This window comes from Misgurnus anguillicaudatus, chromosome 6 (assembly GCF_027580225.2).
Source record: "Misgurnus anguillicaudatus chromosome 6, ASM2758022v2, whole genome shotgun sequence".
In the NCBI taxonomy this organism is placed as follows: domain Eukaryota; kingdom Metazoa; phylum Chordata; class Actinopteri; order Cypriniformes; family Cobitidae; genus Misgurnus; species Misgurnus anguillicaudatus.
This window is the reverse complement of record NC_073342.2, coordinates 25,052,462-25,070,995: the sequence shown is the minus strand read 5'-3', so window position 1 is coordinate 25,070,995 and position 18,534 is coordinate 25,052,462. Positions and strand designations below refer to the sequence as shown.

Genomic DNA, 18,534 nt, shown 5'->3' with positions numbered 1-18,534 from the left:
GAATTTTTTTAAAAATATTTTTACTGAAAACAAGACAAAAATACTAAGATTTTTTTTCTTGAAAATCTTTTTTTGCAGTGTAGCCAATGTTTTCTTGTTTAAATTCTTGAATTTAGATAGTTTATGCCTAAAATACGAAAAAGAATTGCCATAAGTAAGGAAAATAAAATCAATACACTGCAAAAAATGACTTTCTTACTTAGTATTTTTGTCTTGTTTTCAGTAGAAATATCTAAAAATTCTTAAATTAAGATGCTTTTTCTTGATGAGCAAAATGACCTAAGAAAATAATTCTAGTTTTAAGGCAAATAAAATAAAATTTAAGTGAAATTGTCCTTAAAACAAGCTAAATTATCTGCCAATGGGGTGAGAAAAAAAATTGTGAAATAAGATTTCGTTTTTCTTAAACACTTAATTCAAGTAAAATTTTCTCACCCCATTGGCAGTTATTTTTGCTTGTTTTAAGCACAAATTCACTTAAATTGTATATTTTTTGTCTAAAAACGAGTATTATTTTCTTAGGTCATTTTGCTTATCAAGAAAATACACCTTGATTTAAGAATTTATAGATATTTCTACTGAAAACAAGACAAAAATACTAAGTAAGAAAGTCATTTTTTGCAGTGTATATTTGTCATAAGGATGTTTAGATATTTTACTTAATACAGGGTAAAATACCAATTAAGAGACTTTTTTACAGTATATTTTGCAGTATACATTGCAAAAAATGACTTTTTTTACTTTTTAGCATTTTTGTCTTGTTTTCAGTAGAAATATCTAAAAAGTCTTTAATCAAGATGCATTTTCTTGATAAGCAAAATGACCTAAAAAAAATAAGTCTAGTTTTTAGACAAAAAAATATACAATTTAAGTGAATGTGTGCTTAAAACAAGCAAAAATATTTGTCAATGGAGTGAGAACATTTTCCTTGAATTAAATGTTTAAGAAAAAAGTATTTTCTTACCCTATTGGCAGATATATTTGCTCGTTTTAAGCACAAATTCACTTAAATTGTATATTTTTTGTCTAAAAACTATATTTGAAGAGTTTCGTTGCAAAACGAGATAAATCCATTTTTTAACATTTTTGGCAAAACATGTTTATTATTATGTTATCATGTTATTATTTTGTTTTATGGTGCTACTTAGCTGTATTTTTAAGTTATTAAGGTTTAAGTCAAAACAAACTGCAGTTGCATTGAAATTAATTGGAACGCACAACCAAAAAACGAGATTTCTGAACAATTTAAAAAACGGTGGTTATCTCGTTTTGCAACGAAACTCTTCATTTATTGTCTTAGGTCATTTTTTCATCAAGAAAAAGCATCTTAATTTAAGATTTTTTAAAGAAAGTCATTGTTAGCAGTGTAACTATATGTCAGAGCTTTGTTTAGGTTTTTTATTGAGTAATGTGTTTTGGCACTACTGTAGGTGTATTTTATCTGGGTGACACGAACACAGCGTCAGTTCGAGTGGGTATCGGACATCATAAGAGAGGTGGAGGAGCTGGACGCCCATGATTTAGTATCCGTGCACATTTACATCACCCAGCTGGCTGAAAAGTTTGACCTCCGCACCACCATGCTGGTAAACACATTAAAGCCTATTTAGAAACCAGCTGTTGTATAAAAATGATAACAAGCCACTCAGCTGGTTTATGATGCCACAAAATAAGTTTAATTTGATTATAATTTCACTTTACTGCTGTTATGAAGTTACGTGCAGGTGTATCAGAGGACTTGGGTCATAAAACGTCTTCTCTCTCTTTTTTTCAAGTACGTCTGCGAGCGTCACTTTCAGAAAGTGTGGAACAGGAGTTTGTTTACCGGTCTGCGATCTATAACCCACTTCGGCCGTCCACCCTTTGTGGCTTTTCTCAGCTCGCTACAGGAAGTTCACCCGGAGGTCTGAACCCAATTTCTTCTTTTAAACACAATGCTTTGTTAATACAAATAACACGTTGCTCTTCCTTGTGAAATCATTTTCTTTATCTGTAATGATAACTTACATAAACATTTTTATCTAACATTTGTCTTTGATTAAATGATAAACCAAGAATACATTCATTTATGACTCATTTATTTTATTTTATTGCTACAAGGTGGAAAAGATTGGCGTGTTCAGCTGTGGTCCTCCTGGTTTGACCAAGAATGTGGAGAAAGCTTGCCAGCAAATGAACAAACATGACCAGACACATTTCATTCACCACTATGAGAACTTTTAGACGGTCTACATTATTATTCTGTAAAATACTGAATTATTTAACATTTATTTCACTTTAATGCTAAAATCAACTATTTTGAAAATGGCATAATGTAATATTCATTAGACTTTGTTGAGTATTATAAGTATGTAGCACTAAGGTGCCAATATGTATACCTTGTATTGATGCATTTTATGTATGCATTTCTCTCTCTCCCTCCCTTGCTCAATGTAATAGATGCTCTATAAATAAAATAATATGTCATTTTTAAATTTGATCTTATTATTGCTTATAAGACATAATTATTTAAAATCACTTCATGTAATTGATGTCAACATAATGTCAAGGTGTTTTGTCACAGTAGCCTAGTTATACAATAAAAGTAGGCTATACTTCATTACAAGCTGATAAGATTGTAACGCTGCATATAGTCATCAGATTCTTTCAAGCTTTCAACAAAAATCACTTCAAGCTATTGGATAAAACATTAGATTAGATTAGATATGATTCAGGTTCATAGAAAATGAAGTGCAGTTAACTTTATAGACATTATATATAACCTCAGAACAGAAATGAAATGCTTGTGAGTCAGTATTTCTGGAATCAACTTCCTTCACTGTAAAAAAAGTTTGCACTTGGATGAAATCAATTTAACTTATCTCAATTTTATTTGAGAAGTTACAGCAATTTATTACTGGTGAAGATAAAAAAAGCTAATGAAATGACTGAAGTTCAAACTTTTTTCAATGAAGGAAGGTGATTCTGGAAATACTGACTCACATGTGATTTATAGTGTCTTTGTTTTAAGGGTTTTTACAGTGTTGTTGTCTATCAACCAATCAAAATGGATTAACAAAAGATCCAGAAACATGATCTAGCTAAATCAGATTTACTGTTACAGTCAAATGAATATTATGGGGCTGTATTTTGTCAATGCTCTTTTGTTATTTTACATGTATGTTAGTGCATGAAAAATCCAGTATACACAATTCATATTATAGGGAGGGCTTGGAACCAGTGGGGTGTAAGTGGCATTTGACAAACTTTACAGGAGAGCCAAAACAAAATTTTGACCACACTTCAATCAACTGTATTTATTAACCTTCAACCACAACATTTCAACCACATACTTATATGAGTAAGTTCTTAAATGAACATATTATGGCATATTAACACAATAAACATATGCAAAATCGTGAAAATATGGCAAAAACATCAAATATGCCTTTTTGGCACCAATCTTTTCGATTCTTCTAAAGAAAAATAGGGTGTATCTGCTGATCAATGCAGAAATGATTGGTCAAAACATTGGTTGAAAACACTCTAACTTCATAACTTTTCATTTTATTTAAAATACTGTATACATAGTAACTTAATTTCATCATTCCAAACTGTTTAACATTTAATTTCTGTTTAATTTCAATTCTCATTTATGAGCTCACATTTGTCAAACAGATTAATTTCGATTTTTATTCATGAGTTCACATTAATGCATTTCATTTCAAACAGTTTAAAGGGACACTCCACTTTTTTTAATATGCTCATTTTCCAGCTGTGACCTCTTGACGTCATGACGTATTGCGTGGGGTCAGCTGGCGCATCACGACCAGATCTTGACCAGAAGTTGTGCTTTAAAAGTGTATATTTGTATTTTTCTTGTCAAAAATGACAATCGTTTTGCTAGATAAGACCCTTATGCCTCGTTTGGGATTGTTTAGAGTCCTTTGAAACTCCGTTGAAAAAAACTGTTAAGTGTTGAATTAAGTGTTAATTGTTGGTGTCTATTAAAGTCCATTAAAATGAGAAAAATCCTGCAATGTTTTCCTCAAAAAACATAATTTCTTCTCAACTGAACAAAGAAAGACATCAACATTTTGGATGAAATGGTGGTGAGTAAATTATCTTGATTTTTCTAGAAAGAAAATGGAATATTCCTTTAAATCTGATTAGACCATTAGCATCGCGCTCAAAAATAACCAAAGAGTTTTGATATTTTTCCTATTTAAAACTTGACTCTTCTGTAGTTACATCGTGTACTAAGACCGACGGTAAATTAAAAGTTGAAATTTTCTAGGCAGATATGGCTAGGAACTATATACTCTCAAACTGGCGTAATAATCAAGGACTTGCTGAGGTTACATGACTGCAGCATGTGTAGTGATATTATGCACTGCCCGAAAATAGTCCCCTATTGAAAGTTACCAAGGGGACTATTTTCGGGCACTTAAGTGGACAAACGCCCATGGCTCCAAACAATGCTCAAACTTTTGTGTTAGGTCTTTGCTGTTTTGTTGCTTTATTCAATACAGGTTGATTTCTGATGCGTCTTTTTGGCACAACTAGATAGAGCTCATCAAGACATTTGATTTGATATATAGAACTCATTTTCGCCCAAAATGCCACTTATACGCCCCTCTGGTTCCAAGCCCTCAATATCTGCTTTAATGCTCTTTAAAAAAAATTATTGTTTCTTGTTTAAAATATTATTCACTTTATGTGCATGTAACAAAAATAACAAAGTAAAGCTTTCTACAATAATAAATAATTTATATTGATAAGACTTTTATATGGTATATTATTAAGATTTTCCATCAATATAAATCTAATGCTAAACCCAAAATTAACAGTGACTAATCTGAGACATTGTTAAAGTTGAATCCAAAATTCCTAAAGATTTTTCTTGATCTGAGTAAACTTCCTCATGTTATAAAGGTTTAAGTCTTTCCTGAGAAATCTACTGATTTTCCCCCTTGAAATAATAACTCAGGTTGGAGCACACAGATGCGTTCTGGATAAGTATTTAATCTATGTGATTCACTATCGATCACAGTAAAAGAGCCGAAATCCTCTGTTAGCGGAATTGTGCCACATTTACACAGGGCAGTCAGTACCTAATATGGTGGGGCCATTGTGATCCTATTGTTCTGTATTTACCAAGAGTCCCTACTTTAAAATTTGCACTGTACTGTTTATGCCAAAGACTCTAAAGTTCTTAAAGGATTAGTCAATTTTCTTAAAAAAAATCCAGATAATTTACTTACCACCCTCACATGCAAAATGTTGATGTTTTTCTTTGTTCAGTCGAGAAGAAATTATGTTTTTTGAGGAAAACATTCCAGGATTTTTCTCACTTTAATGGACCCCAACACTTAACACTTAACTCAACACTTAACAGTTTTTTCAGTGGAGTTTTAAAGGACTCTAAACGATCCCAAACGAGGCATAAGGGTCTTATCTAGTGAAACGACTGTCATTTTTGACAAGAAAATAAGAAATATGCACTTTTAAACCACTACTTCTCATCTATCTCCGGTCGTGTGATGCGCCAGCGCGACCTCACACAATACGTCATCACGTTTGGGATCGTTTAGAGTCCTTTGAAACTCCGTTGAAAAAAACTGTTAAGTGTTAAGTGTTGGGGTCCATTAAAGTCCATTAAAATGAGAAAAATCCTGGATTTAAAAAAAAAAACCATAATTTCTTCTCGAATGAACAAAGAAAGACATCAACATTTTGGATGACATGGTGTGAGTAAATTATCTGGATTTTTTTTAAGAAAATGGAATAATCCTTTAAGGCTGCCTTGAACTGTGCAGTCTGAAGCCTTAAGAAAGTCTCCAGGTCCAGTGGACTGACTCATAAAAACGTTGACCTATATTTTGATAAATGATGGGAAGCACACAGTTGACGGTACCCATTGAATTCCATCATATTTTTTTTCTACTATGGAAGTCAATGGTTACAATCAGTTGTGTGCTTACCATCATTTATCAAAATATCTTCTTTTGTGTTCATCAGAAAAAATGAATGCATACAGATTTAGAACAACACAAGGATGAGAAAATCATGACAGAATTTTCATTTTTGGGTGAACTATCCCTTTAACATGACTAAAGCTTAACATGTTTTGAAAAGTTGCTGATTTACACAAATGCTGACACATTTACAGCTAAGCTCAGTTTCTCCTGTTGTTTTTTATGGTTATAACTAAAATATATTTGTAAAGATTCTCTGCAAGGAAAACTGGCAGAAATATGTGAATAATAGACAACAGTTAAGTTAGAGGTCTTACACAAATACAACTAATAAGCCTCTGCTGCCCTCTGCTGGAGGATAAGATTACTGCAGCCACGATATCTAGGAACTTAACTGCGTTCCTGCGTTATCGTAATCGTGACGTCAGCTGTAAATACATAATTTCGACATTACATTACATGTAATGCTTCTGTTGAATATTGAAGAACACAGAAAGTGCCGTCAGGTAACAATATATAACATATTGGAAGTACTTCCGCTTGCAGCTGTCACGTGGTACGTCAAGTCGTAGCTCTCAGAAAACTCCCAGTACACAAGCTGTAATTACGAGCTTTACACGCTCTTTACATGCTGTTATCTTGTTATTACGGTAATTACGATATGGACTCACCTTGAATTTCGACATGAACGCTTCTTTTTTCATCTTAATTTTAAATTATTCATTTACGTATATTTTACAAATGAAATATATATATCAAAACATTTTTGGCAGTGCGCAAATATTTAATATATGCCATTTTTTATTTTCTTTATTTTTTGTGTGAAATGTATTTTAACATTTTTTTCTGGTGACAAAAATAGCATAAATCAAAACTGTTGGTGAAAACTTTAAAATAAAAAAATATTGAAAATAGCAGACCTAACCATGGCCTGCTTAACACAAAGCTAATCCTATTACTATCTGTAAGTACTAAGCCTGTATTTTGACCCTGTCCAGACTGTTCTTCACTTCCAGACATTTGGGTGTCACAGCAAATGCATCATTAATGTGCGAAACATGATCACCTGTTGGCTTTAAAAAAATGCACTTTTCTTTTTATGGTAAAATCAACAGAACTATAAAAGATGTCATAGCGGGAACCTTAAATGTGAAGATGTTTGGAAGTGACTCAAAGAAATGGTTTATCAAGAAGAACACAAGACAAAGAAATAAAGGGAAGAAACCTGCCAACAGAAGGAAGAAGAAGGTTGCCAAGATTCTGAAGCAGAACAGGGAGATGATCCTGAAAGAGCTCGATGTCAATAAGGTCCTGCCATACCTGGTGTATGATAAAGTGTTTTCTCTTGGGGAATACAAAGAGATACTGAGCCAGGACTCCGGCAAGAAGCAAACAGAACTGTTTCTGGATCAGCTGTCTCAGAAGGGACCGAACGCTTTTAAAGACTTCTGCTCTGTGCTGGAGGAAGCGTGTCCTCACCTGCTTACCTGTTTTCTCCTGGATTGTGAAGGTAAACCAGAGAGATAACTTAATTTTGAGTGAATCTTTTTTTAAAACCATTTTATGATGCTAGGGACCCCCAAATATAATGAACTTTTTTTAGGGACCATTTATATTTTTTTATCTTTAACTTAAACTGGATACATGTGTATTCAGGTTAATGTTTTTTCTTATTAGAAGCATGATAATATATCACACTTTGTTTTGCATTACAGTAATTTTTTTCGCATAGGGAAAATGTGCTTAATTGAAAAATAATGTCACAGTACTAAAAACTATTTTCTAGATTTCACGGAATGCACAAACATTCAAGCATATTATGCCCCAAAATAATGCAGGTATTAAGACAAAAGTCTTGTTAGCCATATTGTTGTTATCTTTAATACACACAAGAAGTCATTTTAAGACTTGAAGAAAATAGCTTCCCTAAATCCACCTCACTGAAGAGATTACCACCAACAAACCGTGCCAGACAGAACTCAGCATATGGTCACTCAACTGTCTAGGTTAAGCTTACTAATTCATATTAATCTTCAGGTATGATGATGAGATTGATAAACATGACAAATTATATTGGAAACTCCTCAATGGCAATTTCTCAAAGACGTGGTGCTCATGGATAATTCATGTAATTCATCTACATATGATGAATGTACATATGACCTTGATAAAATCATGTTGGTCATTAACTTTCAATCTTGTGCTATAGGTACATTATGATTTTATATTAACAGTAGCAGTTTTATTTGGCAACTGTAGGGGGGGCTCTGAATAAACTTTAAAGCTTGCAGTACATAGCAGAGCCATGGACTGCAGAAACATCTGCTGGATTTGTAAAAACACTATTTTGTTGTCTTTTTGTTTACATTTTCGTTACCACTTTTTTAAAAAATATTGCGGTTACCTTATCTGTGCTTTAAACTTTATCTCATAACCTGATATAGCATAATAATATTTTAACACTATTTTACATGGTGGCCAACATCTCACTTGTTTGTTTTAGTAAGATTTGCTTTCGCCTCGTGACACTGGATTTAGGGATGGGGCTTCATTATTGTTTTAATTCTGATAATCCAAATACAAAACGCAACCTTTGCATTTTTCTATGACATCAGGTTCAAAATCTCAATCACAATCATCATCAGAAGTTGACCTGAAATAGGAAAAGTTCAAACTAAAAAACCTTTATGTGCACTGCAATTATATGATATCCCGCCTTCAAATTAAAATAACCAATCATCAATCGATAAAACTGACGATTCTCTGGGGGAGGGGCTTGATACAGAAGGCTTTCCGATTTAATTCGGCGCCGCAAGAACCGACAGCCGGATGACGTCAAAGTACCGCGAGAGCGAGACGAAATTAGACTTCGTATGATTTCTCTAATAATAGTTCTCGCGGTACTTTGACGTCATCCGGCTGTCGTTTCTTGCGGCGCCGCATGAAGTCGAACACACTAGAGTTGCCGTCGCGTGAGGCGCTTACCAATTTATGCGCATGCTCAATAGCTGATAAAACCAACAACGTTTGAAGTTATTGTACAGTACAGTTGATGTCAGGTAAATATTTTGGTCAGAAATATGTTGTTTAATTGACATTAAAGATATATCTAAGTATAACTGCCCTGAGGCTTTGGATATGGTCGGCAAATGGAGTGACCTCACTGGGACTGATAAATGTAACGTAAATGTAACGTATACTTGTGTTGCGTAACGCAAATGACTGAGTTATAACACTTTAATATAAATTTAAATAAAATATAAATAAATAAAATATTAATATAAATTGATATGAACGATATAAACACTTTTCTGAACACAAAAAAGTATAAAGCATGCTTTTGTAGCTTAAGTCATTCATGAACTGATGTTAAATAAAGTTCAGACTATGATCATATTGCATCATGACCAGAAAAGACTATGATCATGTTAAATCGTTCCAGATTCTCAGATCCAAATGAATAATAACTATTCAGATACCTAAGCTGAAGTGAACTTATCAGAGGTGTCTTTTCTCCTAAATTTACTGTACCAAGACACACTGCTTCTCTTTGACGTTAAACAAAATTTGTTTGTCCCTCACAGATGGCTCATCTGAAGGAAACACGAAGCAAGGACAAACAAAAGCATTCCACAGCCAAGCGAATGTGCCGTCCAAGAGACAAGAGACGGCTTGTTTTCTATCTATGTACACAGACCCACTTTTTGACACGAGGTAAGATATCACCTTGTGGGTGCTGTAATTGCTGCAATCTGTTCCTCTCCGGTCTCGATTTGCATAGCGTATAAGAACCAGGCCCATCACATCAAGTTTGGTGTGTAGTACACAGTGGGCTGCTGGTTTAATGTTAGTTTATGTCACTTGTTATGTGTCACTGGCCCAAAGCTCACTTTATAGGGTACAGTCCATCAATGAAGGCTGTCACAGTGGGCGTATGAAAAAAAAATACAGAGAAATACAAGTCAGTTATCAAGTCAGAGTGGGCTTTTCTGCTTGGCATCAACACATTTGGATAGAGTGGCAGAGATGCTGAGGAGGCTGCTGTTCGCCTCTTTGATGTGTGAATCCCGTCTCATCAGTCTTCGGATTTCTGAAGTCTCATGAGACGTTGACCTTTTACGCCGGTGGGTTGCTCATCAGGCCTGGAGAAATTTCTGCATTTCTGTGCCCTTTCTGTGGCATTTCTATTTAGAAAAACCCATCTTAAACCTGCCTATGGTGATTTGCTGGTTTCAGCTGGTTAAGATGATGTTTAGTGCCCAAGCTTGATGATATGTGTCCACAAGCTCTGTAAAACCATCAATCCAGGCTTTTAAAGCTAGTAAGAATGTTTAAACTGTAATTTTTTTACATATGTGACCCTGTCTGGGAAATCCAGGCTAAAGTCTCATAATCTAAATATTTTCACACAATGTTCTTTACATTATGTAGGATGAATTGCATAGAAAATAGTAAATCACAAAAAATCGAATTGAATCGTACAAAAATGTTCAATTATTATAAAGACAACAATAAAAAAACACCACTTGGAGTCGTAACTCTAACGTCACAGGGGCAAAACCGAAATTTAACGAACCGTGAAAATGTACGAATTGCCATGAGATTGCATTGAACAGACAGAGTTTATATCAGTATAAACTTCTACGTTCAGTTTTTCTTTTAATATTCAGGTCAACTACTGTTGCAATCGTTTAAAGATACAGTAATATCGTTAAGTAAATAGTAAATTACTTGAGTAATTAAAGTGCAATTTTTTTGCTAAAAACAACGTTATTTTGTGTATTGGTATAATACAACGTGTTTGCGTGGTTTATTGTTAAAAACACATTATTCACATACGTACATTTTTCTAGCTCCAGATTTCACTCACTTTTATCCAAAGCGACTTCATAACAAGGTAAACATTTGAATATGTGTGTTCCCTGGGTTCGAAACCCTGATCCTTCACATAGACATTTTAATATTTGCATAAAGTATATGTCTAGCCTTGAGGTAAATAACAGAGGGAGCTATAAGAGTTAAAAAAATAAAGATAAAAAAATGTATTCGATGTCATGTAGAGCACTTTGTCTTTTGGTGATCGTATTGGTCTTGTTAAGAACTGTATGCTCTAACAGATCTAATTTAGTATACTGTATTGAAATCCTAAAAGAAATTTCCCATTGGGTTTCTTTTGAACTGGATCCAAATAATTATGTACTGTACAATTGTGTAAATTGCATTTCTTTAGCAGTTTCGGGCTAATTGGGCTGATACGGTGGACTAGTAAGTTAGCTGTATTTAAATAAAGGTGCTCCACAACGCCATAGAAAAACCTTTTCTGTCTAAATTGTACTTTAAAGCACCTTTAACATCTTTTACAAAAGGTTCTTTAAGGTAAAAAAAGGTTTAATGATTAATGAAATGGTTCTTTAAAGAACCTTTGACTAAATGGTTCTTTGAGGAACCAAAAATTGTTCTTCTTTGGCATCGCTGTGAAAAACCTTTTAAGCAGCTTTATTTATAAGAGTGTTGTATTAGATTCATGTTTTGTTATATCTGCATCAGTGAGTCATTCTGTTCTCATGAATATCAACATTTTTGCCTTTGACTCTGAATACTTGCTGACATCACGGTTGCAAGTATGCTTAAGTCATCTCCCTTATGTAATCCCTCCTCACCTGTCTGTGTAATTGGAAGACGGTGCATCTGTTTGTTACTTGTATGGGCATCACACATTGTCTAAATATTTTCTTTAAAAGGGACACTCCACTTTTTGTGAAAATATGCTAATTTTCCAGGATGTTAAACATGTGATATTCACCGTTCCGGAATCCATTCAGCTGATCTCCGGGTCTGGCGCTATCACTTTTAGCATAGCTTAGCATAATCCATTGAATCTGAGTAGACCATTAGCATCGCACTCAAAAATAACCCAAGAGTTTCGATATTCCTATTTAAAGCTTGACAGAACCGTAAAAATGGTTTTGAGCAAATTATATTACGGAGCAGCGTAAAAACTTGACTCTTCTGTAGTTTTGACCTTATCTGTGCTTTAAACCATCTCATAACATAACATGATATAGCATAAAAATATTCTAACACTATTTTACATGGTGGCCAACATCTCACTTGTTTGTTGTAGTAAGATTTGCTTTCGCCTCGTGACACTGGATTTAGGGATGGGACTTCATTATTGTTTTAATTAAAAATACGCAACCTTTATACAAAACGCAATCTTTGCATTTTTCTATGAGATCAGGTTAAATATCTCAATCATAATCAACGTCAGGAGTTGACCTGAAAGAGGAAAAGTTCAAACTAAAAAACCTTTATGTGTACTGCAATTATATGATATCCCGCCTTCAAATTAAAATAACCATTCATCAATCTATAAAACTGACGATTCTCTGGGGGAGGGGCTTAATACCAGAGTTGCCGTTGCGTGAGGTGCTTATCAATTTATGCGCATGCTCAATAGCTGAAGACCACGAACAACGTTTGCGGTAAGTTAACAAAAGTTATGGTAAAGTTGATGTCAGGTAAATATTTTGGTCAGAAATATGTTTTTTAATTGACATTAAAGATATAAGTATAACTGCCCTGAGGCGTTGGGAATATGGTCGGCAAATGGAGTGATAACACTTCTTGAGATAAAAATGTAACGTACACTTGTGTTGTGTAATCAAGGACTTTGATGCCGGCTGCAGAAGGCGCAATGATATTACGCAGTGCCCGAAAATAGTCCCTTGCTTTTAAAAGTTACTAAGGGGACTATTTTCAGGCACTGCATAATATCATTGCACCTTCTGAAGAAATGTTACGGCAGCACAAAGTCCTTGATTATTACTTCGGAATGAGAATATAGTTCCTAGCCATATCGGCCTAGAAAATCGCAACTTTTAATTTTCCGTCGGTCTTATTACACGATGTAACTACAGAAGAGTCGAGTTTTAAATAGGAAAAATATCCAAACTTTTTGGTTATGTTTGAGCACGATGCTAATGGTCTAATCTGATTCAATGGATTGTGCTAAGCTATGCTAAAAGTGGTAGCGCCAGATCCCGGAGATCGGCTGATTGGATTTCAAAACAGTAAAATGGAAATAGCACGCAGTGTGAAAAGTAGTGCGATACCTACGTCAAATTCTAATTTTGCCTACGCCAGTCCTTCCTGGCACATCTTTTTGTGTCGTTATTAGTTTTTCTTTTCTTTTTCGTTTTTTAAACTATTATTGCTTGGGTTTGCGGTTAGAATTGGGGTTAGGATTAGGATGTGATTTGATGTTACAAAAAGTTGTTCTAACCCCAAACTCAAGTGACAATGGTAAAAAAACAATACATAAAAAGACATGAAAAGATGTGCCGTATTAAGTGAAAGGGAAGGACTGGCCTATCATATTTCATATCATATGCACGCAAAATTGGAATTTGCCGTATGTATTGTACAAGTTTCCACACGGCGTGCTATTTATTCGCACTTCATGAGACTGGGCTCATTAGGCTGAAGAATGAATATAAACAGGTATGGTCCAGAAATCTCAAACTGAAGATATAAGCATTCAAAATGGCACATGCGCTAAAAAAGTCTAGAATTTTTATGACATCACAGTTCAACTTTTTCATCAAATTTCCTGTCCAATCAAATGCTCTTTAGATGCTGAAGTGTCCCGTCTTCTACGCTTCGTTACAGTACGTCTTTGCTGGACTGTGCCAAAAATGAAACGTTTTTTGTTATTTTAAAAAAGTGGGAGGGTCTTTTCGATAGTTCCCTTGTTTCAGTTAAACTAATGTCCCCGCATGAAATAATGCTGCACATTCCAAAGCACTTCAGTGGGTCTTTAAGCATGCGAGTTTGACAAGCTCAAATACATCATTTAAAGTGAGAGAAAGTGTATTGAGGAAACATCAAGACACTAGATATACTGCAGTATGCATGAGAGAAAAGCAGTCACGTGTAGCTGCTTAGTTGTCGTGTCAGCGTGCTGTTAGATCAGTGAGTGTGTAATAGCTTAAAGTGAGTGTTGTGTGTTTAGAAGTGAGTGGGATACGACGTGACGAAGCCTGGAGGGGCTGTGGGGGTCCTGGAAGAGAAATATTTGTGTATATGCACAGCGTTTTTAGACGGCGTGATGGAAAATGAGGTAAATAGATCCTATGTTGCCATCTAAGATACTGTACCCCATTTTGGCTAATTTCATGCAGCCTTCAGAAACAATCCCAGAATGCACTGCACCAAGGTAACTGGAAAAAACACTTCAATGTAATTAAAAATGTATCACTTATTCCTATATTTTATGTGCGATATGTTGTACATTTCCCCTGTGAGATCCATGCTCATATAGGCATGGCCTGTAAAATTAGGCTAGATCTAAGCTGGGCTTAAAATAGAGAAAGTGGGCTTGCAGTCGGGGCAGATGTTTCAATGATGAATCTGTGTAATGTAAGGGGAGGGTCATGCGTATTATTCACTAAAGTAGGCCTCCTTTATATCTGACTGACAGCAAAGTCATCATTTAGACGTCAGCGCCGCGGGTTTGACCCACGGCTGAAATGCGCACAAACACACACTCACTGACATGGCAGTATGACAAAATCATTTTGGGTCACACAAGTTAGGGTACAGACAGACACACACACACACACACAAACACGCAGGGGCAGACGCAGTAACTACACAGAGAGGATAAGTATGATTATGGACGCCATGATGGGAATGCAGAATTATAGACGCTATATGTAAGTAAATGATTTTCTTGATGTTTTAGTTTGAGTTCAAGGGCGAGAGGTCATGTATTGCTTATACTAAATCAGACTATATGAGGGGTGAAAATGGAAGAGAAGATTTCAGCCAATCATAGTGTTTGAAAAATGTGACCAGAAAACCCAGCAAAAGTCATTTTGTGTAACTTACTGTTTTCTGTATAAAATCATCCTATAATGTAAAGAACATTTTGTGAAAATATAATCTGACATATTTAATATTGACTGAGTAAGGTCAAAGATTGAAATCAATACGTTCAAACTTTGATGTTTTAAATTTTAGCCTTATATCACAAATGTATACAAATGATGTAGATAAGTTGAATATGTATATATATGGAATATATATATATATATGGAAAGAACAGCGAATTCATTACGATATACGGTATTTACATATATACATATTTATAAGGTAATGTTATATAACATGCATAAATACAGTAATATGTGCTTAGCTGACTGTTTTTTGATAGCAGTGAAGCCTTTCTTAATGCTGTGTTAGTGTCTAGAGATTGTCATGTTTTTTATGAAAACTTGTTTTCAAATAAAGGGTAAACAGAGCTGTTAGCTAAACAACATCTTTATACATGTTGGAGAATAAAGCTAACAGGGCAATTTGCTTGTTTGATTAGCTGCTCTTTTTGGAAAGTAGGACAAATTCTGCCTTTAGCTCGACTTCATGACATTTATGTACTGTATAAAACTAGTGCATGTGTGTATGTTGTATGCAGAGCCAGTAATTCAGATTTTTACGTATCATTTTAACACTTTTACTTACCACACCGCACACATTTTTCGCAGTGTACTTTTAATGATATGTAGTTTAATGATATGTAGACATAAAATAGTACATGTTAATGTATTAGTACATGTTAATGATATACAAAAGGTACAAACCCCAAAGTAAACGATGGTGCGAGTTATCGTCTCCAACGTAAATCTCTTTTCTTGGACTGCAACAAATACTCAGATTGTAGGCAACAGTTTACTCCCTGGGCCTTTTGACGTAGACAAGACCGACATTACCATAATTCCTTCCGCTTTGGACTCACAGCCTGTAAGTTAACTCCTGTTAGCATTGCATTGTGAGCGAATCTTTCAAACATGGAAAGAAGCGTCACATTTCCGGCTGAAGCAGACGAATTTAGGCCAATCACAACGTACAGGTTAGCTGGTCAATCAGGGTCACAGCGCTGTTCAGATCAAAGAGTTTTGTACAAAATCAATGCGTTTGAGGAAGGCAGGATATCCGGGGCTACAAAAATGTACGGTATGTGGAAAATAATGTTTTTTAACCATAACCCACGTGAACACATTGTATTATACTAAATACACAAAATAACGTTTTTTTTGCAATGAAATAGGTGCACTTTAAAATATAAAAAATCTTATAGCAATTCGTAACTCTGTTTCATTTGTATTTCATCTGCTTTCGACCCAGTACTGTGCGGTTTAGGGGTGGGGCTTTATTATTTCTTTTTTCTAACAATTGTACGTTTTTGTATGGTTTACATCGTACATGCGAATAAGCCACTTTGTTAAATACTTCTAAATTTCAGTAGCTGTGTTTTCGTTAAAGATTTGCACGAAACTTTAGGGTTATTTTCTAAATGTCAACAAAAAACTATTTCGAAATGACATTGTCTCGTGATAAGTAATTTCAAAAACCATAGTGACGGGTGGGTTTGGCTACATACGGTGCCGCACCACAGACCAACATGCGGATGACATCAGGAAGTGACTCGAAAGCATACAGAGCAGTCAACTACTGAATCGCTCTCATGGTATTTTGATGTCGTGTGCTTCTTGGTCCTTGTGTACCACGTTAGGCTTGTTCGACTTCATGTGGCGCCGCTAGAACTGAGAAGCGGATGACGTCAAAGTACCGCGAGAGAGAGACGAAATTAGACTTAGCATGATTTCTCGAATCGTTCTCTCTGTACTTTGACGTCGGCCGCCTGTCGGTTCTTGTGGCGCTGCATGAAGTCGAACAAGTCTATTGCCATATTTAAAGAATGATCATGTGATTTTTACGCACGTCAGGTGACCTATAAATGGGAAAAACGGTTTCCATTGCAGTTATGTGATATATGGGCGTTTATGCAAAATGACCAGTTCCCAATAGGTGCATTTTCAATTTACTATTTCAACTTGCGCATTTTGAAGGGTAATGGAAACGCAGCATGTGGTAATGTACTAAATGATCTAAGCCAATGCTATCCATAATTATTGCACGACCCAATTCTGTACTTTTACTGCGTATCAACAATTCTCATTTGTGTGTATTTCTCCTACTAAATTTTTAAAGAAACTTTTAAGGTAAAGTCGATACTTAAATAAACTAAAGTAAAAACTAGCAACTTCCGAGAATATCTCAAAGTTTGGTGGAACAGTTCGTCTTCGTATGCTTGATATTTTGGTTGACTGGGTGCGAATAAACTGCGATTGTAACTTACTGTAGCTGTGGCGTACTAATCTTTTCTCCATCTATTGCTTGAATAGAAACCTAATTGATCGATCCCCAACACATGTTGTAAGGACGGGTATGGTATTTATCTGTTGGGTTCTCACTTTGTCTGTGTCCGTCTAATAGTTTTCAGTTTCTTGCTGAGTTCGACCGAACCTACTGTTGTAAATCATAGACCAAAGCCAGTCTCCACTGGAGTGAACAACCATTAAAGGAACGGGTCTGGCTGGACTTATCTCTGCCATTCAACCTTAACTACTGTAATGATTTCCAATTACAGACTTCTGGAGAAAATGTATTAAATTAGATATTGGGTTAGATTCGATTTATGTTTGCGTTTAATTTCCATACACCAAGATTTAAAAGTCAGTAATTACTGTTAATATTTCATGCATGTGAAGCAAACGCAGTATGCAAGGGAGATTTTCCACAACATAATTAAAGATGTACAGTCTTGCAATACATTTTCCATATGTTTTGATCAAACAGTTTCATCTGTGGAGCATTTAACACAGATTCTCATTGTTAAGTGTGTTTTAGTGTTATAAGTACTATAAAGCAAAATGCAATTTCTTTTACTATATAGGGTACCTACCTACTAAACGCCTTTTACAACATAATCAAATATGTAACCATCTTACAAACTCTCAACTCGATCTGCTTTTTAATAAAAGGGAAAGTAATGTAAAATATGTTGGCTGAATCAGATTTTGCTTGTTTAGCAGACCATCCATCAAACGTGTGATATCTTAATCGCTGCAGGAAAGTGCCTTGAAATGATCTTACAGTAATTTTCTCACAGCCGTGGAGAGTGCAGTTTATTGCTGGTTAAAAATAACCAGGCTGATATCCTAGTCTGCCAGGTTACTAAGGAAAAGAGGAGGAGGAGGAAGAGCGAGAGGAAGAATAAAGTGGTTGGGTTATGCTACATTCTGCTGATGACTCACCTCACAGCACACAGGGAAAGAGCACTGCGACAGCAATGAAGTGTGACCTAAGCTCTGTGTGTTGTGTGTGTGTGTGTGTGTGTGTTACTTTTCCCATGTATGCACAGTATACAGTAAGTAAATGAACTAGCTGTGATGTGTACAGTATTGTGATAGGACTATGTGTGTGATTGTATGTGTAAGGAGTAAAAGATTGTATGTATAAGAAAATGTGTGTTATGGGGTCAGTACTACTGTATACTGTGCGTTTGTGTGTGCGTGCGTACGTGTGTTTACGTGTATAAGATGTTGTGTGTGTTTATATGTGTATTTGTGTGTGTATATATGAAGATTATATGTGTGTGTGTTACTTTTCACATGTACTGTATGTTATTGTTACAATTTTGTGTGTGTGTGTGTTATTTTTTACATATTCTGTA

The 18,534-nt window shown here is 35.0% G+C and overlaps 2 protein-coding genes across 10 annotated transcripts in view; both read left to right on the top strand.

Annotated features, from left to right (window-relative positions):
• The window catches only part of duox (dual oxidase), a 35,301-nt gene extending 32,833 nt beyond the window's left edge, over positions 1-2,468 (top strand). The window contains exons 32-34 of the mRNA XM_055192141.2: positions 1,431-1,586; positions 1,776-1,904; positions 2,101-2,468. Of these exons, the coding sequence (XP_055048116.2) occupies positions 1,431-1,586; positions 1,776-1,904; positions 2,101-2,223 (408 nt within the window). The 3' untranslated portion in view covers positions 2,224-2,468. The remainder of the gene's footprint in view (positions 1-1,430; positions 1,587-1,775; positions 1,905-2,100) is intronic.
• A 4,557-nt stretch (positions 2,469-7,025) lies between these two features.
• The window catches only part of tjp1b (tight junction protein 1b), a 142,868-nt gene continuing 131,359 nt past the window's right edge, over positions 7,026-18,534 (top strand). For 8 of the 9 annotated variants that reach the window (XM_073868839.1, XM_073868842.1, XM_073868840.1 and 5 more), the window contains exons 1-2: positions 7,098-7,467; positions 9,542-9,671. In XM_073868839.1, the coding sequence (XP_073724940.1) occupies positions 7,113-7,467; positions 9,542-9,671 (485 nt within the window). In that variant the 5' untranslated portion in view covers positions 7,098-7,112. Of the gene's footprint in view, positions 7,468-9,541; positions 9,672-18,534 lie in introns of all 9 variants that reach the window. The other variant, XM_073868837.1, reaches the window with a different exon arrangement.